This window comes from Sardina pilchardus, chromosome 3 (genome assembly GCF_963854185.1).
Source record: "Sardina pilchardus chromosome 3, fSarPil1.1, whole genome shotgun sequence".
Taxonomy (NCBI): domain Eukaryota; kingdom Metazoa; phylum Chordata; class Actinopteri; order Clupeiformes; family Clupeidae; genus Sardina; species Sardina pilchardus.
Genome location: NC_084996.1, coordinates 37,030,262 through 37,042,906, shown reverse-complemented (window position 1 = coordinate 37,042,906; position 12,645 = coordinate 37,030,262). Strand labels below are relative to the sequence as shown.

The window sequence follows — 12,645 nt, the reverse complement described above, 5'->3', positions numbered from 1 at the left end:
ACATTATGTTGTGGGGATGTTTCTCTTCAGCGGGGACTGGGCAATTGGTCAGGATAGAAGGGAAAATGGATGCTGCCAAGTACACCCAAATTCTTGAGGAAAACCTGCGTCCCTCTGCTAGACAGCTGAAGATGGGCAGGTCATTCACCTTCCCACACGACAATGATCCTAAACATACTGCCAAAAGAACAAAGCATGGCTTAATGATAGTATTGTGAATATCCTTGAGTGGCAGTCAGAGCCCTGACTAAAATTCTACAGAAAATCTGTGGATTGACTTGAAGAGAGCAGTTCATCTTCATCGCCATTCCCTACAGAATTTGACTGAATTTTAACAATTCTGCACGGCGGATTGGGCAAATATTCCCCAATCTAGGTGTGCAAAGCTTTAATAGAGACATATCCAAACAGATTTATGGCTGTAATGAAAGCAAAAGGAAGCTCTACAATTCAGTCAGGGGTATGATGACTTTTCCAACCCTGTTATTCTAGTTTTTAATTGTTTATTAATTTTCAGAACTGTTTACTTTTTTTCATTATTTTGATGTTGTACAGTTAAATTAAACTGGTAAAAGATTTGTTTTAGATGGGTTTCGATTTCAGACTGTAAGACAAAAAACTAACTATTTCAAAAGGTATGATGACTTTCTATAGGCACTAGTCTGTAGCTTGATGATAAAGCTGGGGAAAGGCTGTGTGGTTGTGTGGTTGTGGTGGTGGAGAGATGAAGTTGTTTGGTAATGGAGAATACGAGAAACTGTTGCAGACCCCCACAACCATACGTGTGTAAACGTCTCAGTCTATCACCTTCTGAGAAAAACATGGGTCTTGGAACACGTACTGTACACACAATTTTTTCCCCTTTCCTGATGAGGCCAGAATGTCTCAGATTGTGTGACAGATGTGTTTCAAATGAGTTTTCTCAAAATATTCAAATCAATGGCTGTTTCTCAATACAAAGTGCTATGTGAAAGAACGGTCTCCCGTTCTTTAAAGTTCGAACATGAGAAGTTAAGAGTGGTAGTCCAGAACGCAAGGACTAGGCCTACGCTCAATTTGCGGTTTGAGACGGCAGTGTTCTGCACTCTGCAGTCAGCCATTCTCTCTCTCAGAATAGCTGGGGAGATTTATTTGCCTGTTGCTCTATTGTTTTACCCTGTATTTCTGACATACTGTATACAATAAAGTATAATTCAGCAGCTTTTTTTTTTTTTTTTTTTTGGGGGGGGGGGGGGGGGGGGGGCTTTTGAGAAGTCGAGATTCCGAGAATTGAAGCACACCTCTATTAAAAGCCTATCTTTACACTTATTTTCAGGTGTGAAAATGTAGGCCTATGAGTCTTACGAAATTGCGGCAATAATGTGGTTACCTATTTGACCACCAGAGGTCATGGCCACATGGTCCATGTCAGAGCCGTATGGTCCATGTGTCATGCGGGACAGCTATTTGGGATGAAATGAAATGAATGGAAAGCAATTGAAGTCATATGAACATATGTAACCTATGTGTCACCTTTGATTCTGCTGCCTTGAGTTTCATGTTCTGTCTTCTGTTCTTCCTCGAAATGCATTAACGCCTCACGTCTGCAGCACCAGTCTTGTTTCTGCGAAACTCTCCAGGAAGACTCATTCTGACTTCCTTCCTCCTTCACAACCCCGCATTACTATTTGCTATTTTTGAGGCCTGTTTCGGAACAAGGGATGAGCTAGGGTAAGCCTATGTAATAGGATAGGCTACATATTTTATATTATGAGGCCTGCGTTGCTCACGTGCAAACTCTACAATAGGCTACAACACTCAAGTCAATAACCCCCTGTGATTCGCATCCTCTTCACGAACGTGTTTTGCTTTAAAGACGGGAAAGATTTGTATGCATTGCTCGTACATGACGTCCTCCGTCTTAAACCCACACTTAACCCGATGCAAAATGCAATAATCACCGAGTATACCCTATATAAATACAGTACTACAGTAGGCTACAAGTCCCGCCTCGCGCTTAACGTGCGTTAACGTCCAGGTGTGCAGCTCCAAGGTGTGGAGAGGCAGCCTTCAGGTGTGTCAGATCGACGAGGAGGAGTTGCTTTTGACAGTCTCTTGAGTTGGTAAGGACAGTATGGTGAATAAAGATCTATTTGTCTAAAAGCATATTTAACGGCAAAACCAACTTCAACGTCTTGGAACAGTGATTTGGGAGTGAACAACAGCAAATACTCTAAGGAGATTTCAAAGACGTTCCGTTGGATACTGTAACTGTTATATCCCGTAATTTCTGCGACAAAATAGTTTTGTGACGTCAAGAAAGTTGACTTCTGCCCAGACTTCCCAGAAAACATGAAGAAAGCGGGATACTCAGGTAGGAGTTTTTCTTTCTGGCAATTAACTATTGTAGCCATTGCACGTTACGTTGTAAATTATTGCTTACCCTCTCAGTTGTGCCATAGGCTATAACAAGATATTGTAAAACTGTAGGCTTCCTCAAGCTTCATGGGGGGGAGGGCATCGACCTCCATGTCATAAGAGTAGTCTACCTGCCCTTTGCTCAATGACACTGGAATGCGAAAGCGATTAAATTATCCAATGAAATCCCCATAAAATCTACAGAGATGGCAGGGCAGGCTACTTCATCCCATTATGAGTTAGAATCTGACTGTTATCACTGAACGAATTATGGTTTTGGGGGTCAAGTATAATAGTTCCATAAGTATAGTGTAATTATTTTCATGTAAAGGAAATTGTTCCATAAATAGCCTAGTCAAGGAAATACATTGTTCTGTATGTGACAGTTGCTTATGTTCTGAAATCTCACAGTGTTGTGGTCTGATGAGTGGTGGCACTGACAGCTGTGAATTAAGGCAGTTTTAGGTCATGGCAGTTCACTCACACACTGCCAGTTGAAAGTTACACACAACAAGGACCACAAACAAACAACACAGACGCACACATGCACGCACGCACGCACACCCACACACACACACACACACACACACACACACACACACACACACACACACACACACACACACACACACACACACACACACACACACACACTCACTCACTCACTCACTCACTCTCAACATGCCCCCTGCATACGAGGTCAAATGAAAGGTTCACTTGCTCTGGTTGTGACCTGTGAACTTCTCACCCTCAAGAAGGTTTCCAAGTATAGGCTCAGGTCAGTGCAGTTTACCCAGTGATTCCCAAGGAATGCTGCTCTCCCCTTGCTGCAGTCCCAATCTTTGTCACAGAGCCCACTGCCGTCCCCCACCCCCACTCCCTGGCTCATGCTGGATCACACCGCCTCTGTTCTCAGTTCTGTGGGCCTGCCCAGCAAGACCTCTACCTGCTGATCTCATTGCAGGAGTATTTCTGCAGTTTAAGCTTGACTGGTGCAATGGCACAAAGACATTTTTTTTTTTTTTTTTTTTTTTTAAAGCTTTGGTTCTTTCTTTTCAATGCCATTGACAGACGGGTTCGTGTTTACATTACTGCAGGGGATTTTTTGGTTAAGGCTTCACTAGTTATATTTAGGGTTAGTCATTAATTTGTTTGCAATCACATTCACAACCTTTGTCATTCAGTCATTAAATTATTCTGTCAGTCATACATTAGTTATTCTCTCGTTGATTAATTATTTACCCCCCCCCCCCCCCCCCATACACACACACACACACACACACACACACACACATTCATTCCTAGAGTATAATGTTGTGCATTTTTCAAAATGTTGTAGTGTTTCAGTAGAGTTGTTATAGGCATGTGTTTGATGCTAGTGACTATTAGAGGTGGGATATAGTAAACCTCTGTAGTAAATAGAGGTTTGTTGACAGAAACTTTCCCAACAAAACTGCTGTCATGTTTGGGTTTTCATCAGGAGACAGTTACGGTTTAAGGTTATGCTTGTGTGTGTGTGTGTGTGTGTGTGTGTGTGTGTGTGTGTGTGTGTGTGTGTGTGTGTGTGTGTGTGTGTGTGTGTGTGTGTGTTTGAGTATGGATGTGTTTGGGTGTTCATTTTCGTGTGAATGCATGTGAATGTGTGTGTTAGTGTGTGTGCATTTGGCTGCTTTGGCGTTTGCCTACCACTCCTAAAAGCACAAGTAAATCAGTAACTTGCTCAGGAATGATACTCAAACAGTTGAACAATGGGACCCTTCCCTTCAAGTGGGCTCAGAAGAACTATCAATAACATGGCCTGCACTCTTCCAAAATTACAACCATGTCACAATCCTTCACCTTACTTTCCTCTTTACAACCCGAGGCTATCTAAATCAGTTCAGAACTTGTTCATTCTCACTGATTCACTGTCTTACTGTATCATGTATTGTCTGTATGCACTGATTAAGGCCTATCTGACATGGCGTGGGCAGGTGATTCATGACTAATAAAGACCATAAGAGGATAAGGGAGGTATCGCTTGACTGTTTCAAAAGTTTTTTCTTAGTCATACGAGTCCTCCTGCACCACTCAACTCAGTGCTTGGAGTGGAATTCTCATCTCAGCGAGACCTGTCTGTATGTGCAGGGTAACTTGAGCAGAGTAGACTCCTTTGGGGATATTTATCTGTCTCCTGTCCGTGAGCTTCCTTCTTCCTGACATGTCTTGTCATTACAGGCAGGTTTGACAGCTTATGACAGGGCCAAATCAGCAAGGGCCACCCGCCACTAACTCTTGCCAAAAGCACCTTAAAAGTGCACACTTCGAGACTTAGTCATTATTTTAGGACAGGCAGCAATCATAATGAATGGTTTATATTCTGTGTTGAAATAAACAGTTTCCATATTAGGCTAAGTACTCTGGTGATTCTAGTGGTGTGTATAAGTACACTGCAGTTCGGCAATGTACAGGGCAGTTGCCAGGATTTTCGGTGAGTTTTGTGGAAAGAAATGGACAGATTGAGACTTCAGATTAAGTAATCTATCTCTGATAATGGGGGATGGGAACTGTTGAACTGTACCAATAGGGTCTAGGATGCCTATAGACCCATGTTCATTAATGACATGTGTGTGAGTGTCTGTACACTTTTTCATTTCCACCATACTGGTAATTCTGCTATGACAGATTGTACCTGCAACTTTGTGTCACGTGATGATAAGTTTGCGGTGACATTTGTCTCAGTAGCTCTGCACATAAAAGAGAAGTCCAGCGATTTTTCATATTTCTCCATTTCTCGAGGTCATGAGTATACTGTCCGTACGAAAAACCCTGAAAACAATTGTTTTTTACCTAGCTTGAGTTGCTGCAGCCAACTTCCAAGACACTTCAGCAGTACACACTGGGGGCATGTTCACACTGGGGGCATGTTCATGAGGCCCCATGTTCATGCCCCCACAGTGTAGCGCTGGCCGCTTTACTAATTGTGTTTTGGTCATACTGACAGTACTCGTTGACCTCAAGAAACGGAGATCTATTTGAAACATTGTCGTATTTCTCCTTTAATAAATGAAATAAAACCTGAACAAAAAAATACAGAGGACATGACCTCAATGGTAGACATGGCCATGCGGCACACAGTGAGTTTCTGTGTTGAGATGAGCACTGCATGCATGCTATAGTGTGGATCACTGTAGCCCATTGATACTCCATTATGCTGCTTGTTTGAATGGTCCTGAGGGGGTGTGATACTCCTTTGCATTCTGCAGTAGACTATTGGGTAATTACTACTCACAGACACAAGAATGTGCACTGGTGACTACCATCTTTATCTGATTGGATAGAAGTTTAAAGCCTCTGTAAATTCAAAGATGATTTTTTTCCTCTCCCTTTATGGCCTTGTTGCATTTGATCAGTTTGATTTAGGTTTCTGTCGTATGCCAAACTGTCAAAGCAGAACGAATAGTAACAGGTTAAGCAGTTTTGTTTAGCGACACTGTAAATCAAGTCAGAAAGCATTCTTGTTCATAACAGATAGCCTATCACAGCAGAAATCTGACCACAGTCCCTATGTGTGAGAGTAGCAAGCTGACGCGTACTCACACACTCCTCTTAGCACATCACAAGCAAAAGCTTTTCAGCAATCTGTCATCACGGCGTGATAATATTCACTGACATATCCAGCCATTGCACAAAGCCGTCCGGCTGTGAGTTTAAATAACCTTTGATAAAATCCACCCGCTCTGGTGTTCACCGAGGTCAAGAACTGGCCCGGCCCTAGTTTTTATTATTTGCATTTTTGCAAAGTCGTTAACTTGACGTTTCCTCCCCTCCTACAAAAAAAGACATGGGTGATTTTCCACGTCTGTGAGAAAATAAATTGTTCTTCATTTTTCTTTCGGCGAGGCAAGCAGCAGTGTCGCTGGGGTCATGGTCAATGCTGTTCCATTCGCAGACGTTCCCCAGGGAAGTGGCTTCTAGGTCCAGATCTTATCAAACTTGTGTACAAAGAGAAGAAGGGAGAGGGGAAGGAAAAGAAGGGGAGAAGAAAGAAAGAAAGAGAGAAAGAAAGAAAGGGAAAAAATGAGGGGACTTGTCTGGCGGTTTCATTCCTCACTGGTCATTGACAGTGGAGAGCAGAGGGGGTTGTGAAACAGTGCTGAGTTGGCAGCACACACTCCCAACATGTGTAATGAGGCCCATAAAAACACAATGGAGCAGATGTGGGCTGTATGCGTGTGTGTGTTTGTATGTGTGTGTGTGTGGGTGTTTGTATGTGAGTGTGTTCACGTGGCACGTATGTTTTTGCCTGCCCTGGGTGTGTGCTTGCATGTTGTATGAGTGTGTGCATGTGTGTATGTACGTGTTTGTGCATGCATGTGTGTGTGTGTGTGTGTGTGTGTACAGAGCTCAAGCAGCGCCCAGCCTCTTGGGCAAACACGGCCAGCTGGATAGATGGACGGAGAACAGAGCGGAGGCCTCTTTTCCCCTCCTCCTCCTCCTCCTCCTCCTCTTCCCCTTATTTGCACTCTCCAGTCATTCAGAGCCAATCACCCATCCCTGCTCCAGCTCTTTCACAGCCTCTCAGACACCTGCACTTGACCGGGGCCACCGATCTATCACCGAGTCTGACACCAGAATGGGAATTGACAAACGCACAGCCCTAGATGTGCTCTTAACTCAAAAGCCACAGTGTTGTTGCACCACGTCGCCGGTGTCAGTGTTGTTTTCCACTCGAGGCCAGAGCTCTGGCGCAAGAACCGTGTGAAGATGACGTATAAAGGACTTGCATATGCACCGTCTCTGCAGAATTTAAAACTGCCGTCAACAAGACCTGGCGTCACGGCTTGTTTTCTTAACAGCAGTTTTGGAATGAAACTGAAACAACCGTGATACACTGAGAGCATCTAGCTATCTCATGCTTTCTCAAGCGTGTTGATAAAAAAAAAAAAAAAAGAATGCTATTGCTGGTCTACACCCCGTGGCGGTGGCTAAGTGTTAAGGTGTTTTCCGCATGTGTTGTGTGTCCTCCCTAAGTGGCTTGTTTGTGGCCTGTGTTTTTGATACATGTGTTAAAAGACCACACGGCCCGCTACGGGTGCGGAGGAGGAGGCGGGGAGGCGGTCGGGGTGGAGAGTATCTGCATGGGCCTGTAGTGGCATAGGTGCTGGTGTCTGCATGCTCCGTCTTGTTGAGGTGTTACACACACACACACACACGCGCGCAGAGCAAACACAATGGGTTCATGCATTTCCAGTTTGTTTTTCATTTGGGAGGGTCAGGGGGAGGTGGGGGGTTTGCACACCTACATTTCTGTCAGAGTGTACGGAAAGGTCGTTCACAAGACAAGGGGTGGAGGTGGCGGGAGGAAGGAAGGTAGAGAGGAGCCTCCACCTCTGGCTATTGGGAGAGAAGGAGAGAGCATGTTGAATCAGTCCCTGCTTGTTTGTTGCCTACATAACCACCAGCAAAATGCACATGGCTTGAAGCGGAGTCACAAGAACCCCAGCAACAGTTGACTGTTTATATGTTGATGCTTAAAAGTGCAGTCAGCGATTGCATGCGATTTGAAGACCATAACATGTTTTTGTCACATGCAGCAATCATCTCCGCACGACCGCCAGCTGCCCATTCATATATTCTGTAAAGCAAGGTCTCTGTAGGCAACCCAGGCTCTGAAAACTAGAGACAAACAAAGTGGTGGCAGCTTGCCCCCCAAACTAGAATGAGACCCCGTGTGGAGTTTCTCCAGGAATACTAAAGGGAGGGGTGAGCTACCTCTCTGGTGTGTTTCGTATTGCCCTTGGCCTTGGTTAAAATATAATGTTCTTTTGGACAAAAGCATCTGTTAATGAATGTAAATAGAAACATGAACCTAAGCAATCACGACCTGTGTTGTGTTGTTGTGAATTGTTGACTGCAACAAGTAATTCTTGGCAAAAACTACTGGCGCAAACAGCTTTTCTACAAGTTTGGTCACAGTTCTAAATTTATCCTTGGGACTTTTTTCCCAACTGCTTTTGATCGTGGAAACCCTTTTGGATATGCAGAGTTGCTGCTAAACAAAAACAGCGGCAACGGTTACACAAATCAGCTCATTCCTCTCGCCAAACTCTTCCTCCGGTATTTAACTTTAAAGGTCACTTTAGGGTGAACATGCCCAATGATATTAGCCCATCTTGGTCATGACTTGACATGTAACACAAAAGGATTAAGAACTGATGTCACAAGGAAACAATTATCCCCAGCTGCTGAATCATTTCTGTGGCCCTGGCAGTGTCAGGGGGATAAACTGGATTCTGCATTGTCTCTCCGCAGGGCCCAACATGAATAAACATGCTTGTTTTCATTCAAAGCAGGCCACACTAACGCTCTTCTCATTTGTCACAGTGGACACACTATTCAAGGCAGGCTGTTAGCTAAATTGAACTTAATAGGGGCCCTGTGTATCATGTTGTGCTGCAAGGCACTAGTTCGGGCGTTTTCTATCTGTAGGAGGTAGATTTAATGGGCTTTTCACTGCAGCTAATACTGTTGTAATAGCAGAATGGCATTTTGATAGAGAGCTCTTTTGTAAACTCTCTCTCTGTGTGTGTGTTGAGTCATGCTTGCTGATGAGAGGCCTGAGTGTGCCTAAGACAGATCTGTGCTGTGCTGATTCAGACACTCTTTGATAAATAGCAGCCCATTCAGAGGAGTCAAGCAACCATGTTAATGAGCAATCTCTGAGTCACTCCAAGTATTGGTTAACCGATTTCCTCGCTATCAGATGACTCATGCCGTGTACTGGACTGGCACTGGCTCTCATCCACTGCTGCTGACTCTGAGCTTGACTGACTAGGCCTCGCTCGGTGATTCAGAGCTCGGCTGGAGGGGTCTGTGTGTGTGTGTGTGTGGACTGGCAGGCAGGCAGTGGAAAAAAAGCATGTGGGTGTCGTTTCTGTGAAGTAGCCGTGTGGCCGGGCTGCTATGCTCTCACCCTGGCCGCATGAGGAGCTTTTTCCAGGAAGACGAGATGAGGGAACCGGCAGCTCCACGCTGCCCCTGCTCCATTAGAACTCTCGCTGGCGCGCTCCGAGATCCAGCGCTGCCTCCAGCATGACCTCATCCTACCTCCAAACACTCACACTCACTCACAAGCACACACACAAAGCATATACTTACTCACACAGAGACATACAAACACACAAATCATATACTTACACACAAACATCCAACACATATACTGTACTTATACATAGACTCATAAACACACAAATGGACACTTAGCCCTTCTTTCTGCTCTTTGTACTCATTCAGAGAAGTGCGTAACTAGTCAGCTTACACAGATAGCTACTACCCTTTGCATTTCTCTTAAGACATCTGCTGGCATCTGTAAGTACATTGATGCATTTTACAGAGGAACATTCCAGAGGAATTGCAAATGTGGCCCAAACAGGAAGGGGCAGTTGACTCAGTGACCACAGCCTTCAGGCAGCAGATGGCAAAGCTTCGACTGGCACATTATTGGTTTCCTCTGTATGTGGGTGCTTGTGCCTTCACAAGTGAACTGCTCACCCGTGACTGTAAAGGCATGCCTTTTGCATTATATATATATATATATTATTTTTAACCTTCACTTTAATTCACTCCCCATTTTCCACTGGGTACCACTTGCCAGCAGTGAAGCTGTTTGTGAATAAAGAACAACCTTAATTTTAAGGGAATTCCTCCTAACAGCACACAGGGAATTTGTGCTTGAAAGTGCATTGAAACTCTCCCGTGCCCACAGGTGTCTGTGTGGAGGGGTTGTGAAAGTCAGCTACTTTCTGTTCCCATACTTAGCCTTAACAGAAAGCTGGACAGTCACCATCTCCAACAGATGTTCTGGTCCTCAGCATTTCGGTCCTTTTAAAGAGAGGATAACATTTACACAATTCAACATTTATTGTGAGAAAATGTTTGGTGTGTGTGTGTATGTGTGTATGTATGTGTGTGTGTATGTCTCAGTGTGATTGAGAGAAGGTTTCAAAAAAATAGATGTGCTCTCTGAGCGAGAAGCCTTGCATTCATCCATCCAGGCGAGATTAATGAGTGCTGAAGAGTCTGAAGCCAATCAAACTGTTGCGAAATAAGAATAGAATAGAATAGAATAGAATATATACTTTTTTGATCCTGTGAGGGAAATTCAGTTCTCTGCATTTAACCCAATTTAACTGAATTAGTGAACACACAGCACACAGTGAACACACAGTGAGGTGAATCACACAACCCAGAGCAGTGAGCTGCCTGCCCAACCAGCGGCGCTCGGGGAGCAGTGAGGGGTTAGGTGCCTTGTTCAAGGGCACTTCAGCCGTGGTGGACTGGTCGGGGATCGAACCGGCAACCCTCCGGTTATAAGCCCGATGCGCTAACCAGTACACCACGGCTGCCCCTCTGTGACAGTCCTGGAATGAGATAGCAGGTTCTTGATAGAGCTCATCGATTTGGATCAAGCACTGGAGACACACACACACACACACACACAGACAAACTCCTTTAGTTAGCAGCATTCCTGTGATTCCAGCCACTCCTAGTGTCTGATGGTCTGATGTACTGTATCTCTCTCTCTCTCTCTCTCTCTCTCTCTCTCTCTCTCTGTGTGTGTGTGTGTGTGTGTGTGTGTGTGTGTTTGCATTGGACTATCATTATTATTTTGCCACTTTTGTAGTTGGCTTTTTAGATCTTCCCTTGAGAGGAACTATTATCCATCTATTAGGAGAAAACATGCAGAAAAGAGTTAATAGATATATTATAGATAGAAGAGGTGATCTCCTTTACCATATGGATAAATGTTTTCACACTTTTGGATAGTTTGTGGCAAGATACAACTTTGTTTGGCATCTGTCCAAAAGTTAAGAAACCCATGCAGCTTTTTAGCTGAACAAATGGAATATTCGTATGTGACAGAAATATTGTAATATACGAAATATTCGTATCAGAAATCCTCTGATCCATGGGTGATTCACACCCTCCGCTCAACCTTCTGTCAAGAGGGAGAATACTGGTAGGCGAGCTGACACACTAAGCAAGCCACAGCGTGCTCATGTGCCGGTTGCCACAATGTGGCCTGGTTCTGTTTTTTAACCTGTTCTCGTTGTTGTTCTTAGTTTGTGGTTTTAGTCAAATGCTGGCGTCTGTGGATTGGGGCCTGACGTGTTTGTGCTGCTCTCTGCTCCTGTCCCTCTGCAGGCATCGCACGGTCAACCAGCGCCAGGCTGAGGCGTGAGAGGGGCGGGGACGCCCCCAAAACAACAGGCAGCGGTAAGTGTGAAAGGATGCGAGCAAGCGGGTGACTAAGTAGCCTCTATCTCTCTCTCTCTTCCTCTCCATGCCGCTCTCTCTCTCTCTCTCTCTCTCTCTCTCTCTCTCAGTCTTATTTTTTTTTATTCAAGCTTTGTTGGCATGCCTGTAAAATTACAAAATTGCTAAAGCAATATTATGGTGTGTATATACTGTAATACAACAAAATGCAGACTTTCAAGGAGAAATAAATATTTTACATAAAGTAAAATAATATAAAAATGAACATACATATGAGTGAAGCACATACAATATATACACTCTCTCTCTCTCTCTCTCTCGCGCTCTCTCTCACGCGCACGCACACACACACACACACACACACACACACAAATAAGCATATGCCATGAATTGAAAAAATAATTTAAGAAGTATTACTATAAATAAAAAGAAAGAAAATAGTAGAATAATTTATTTTTCTTTGCCTAGGGGCTGTCCCTCAACTTAGGCCTATTCTGTGACATACTGTGCCACTGTAGGTTATAGCTCTGGTTGGTTCTAAGTTAAATTTGAATGTGGCTTGGTAAAATTAATCTTTATTTTTTTTCTCCAGATTTTGGAAAATAAAGTAACATACTGTTCTGTATTTCTCACAACACGAGACAAAATGTTCCTCTTTTTCTACCTCTTGTGTGCACTGTGCAGAGGGAGCATAGTCTTTTTTCTCTTGGTATCAGTGTTGGTTTATGTTGACCTTTTTCGATGGCCAGTATGTGGTCTGAGACTGAGTCTGCATCTGTTGAGTCTTTCTCGCTCCCTCTTGTGTTTCTCAGGCCGATTCCTGGCACTCTGCTGACCAACAGCTGATGACAGATATTGATAGGGACGCATGTGAAAGTTGATTGCAAAGATACCGGTAGATACCCAAACATTTCTCTTGCGCCCTCAGGTACGGAACAGTGACCCAAAAAAGATTCAGGGTAAGCATGAAAATGAGCTTCCTGGTAGAAC

The 12,645-nt window shown here is 44.0% G+C and overlaps 1 protein-coding gene across 1 annotated transcript in view; it reads left to right on the top strand.

The window, feature by feature from the left end:
- The first annotated feature begins 2,079 nt into the window (after positions 1-2,079).
- septin9a (septin 9a) overlaps positions 2,080-12,645 on the top strand; it is a 76,027-nt gene continuing 65,461 nt past the window's right edge. The window contains exons 1-2 of the mRNA XM_062533135.1: positions 2,080-2,353; positions 11,584-11,655. Coding sequence (XP_062389119.1) covers positions 2,332-2,353; positions 11,584-11,655 — 94 coding nt within the window. The 5' untranslated portion in view covers positions 2,080-2,331. The remainder of the gene's footprint in view (positions 2,354-11,583; positions 11,656-12,645) is intronic.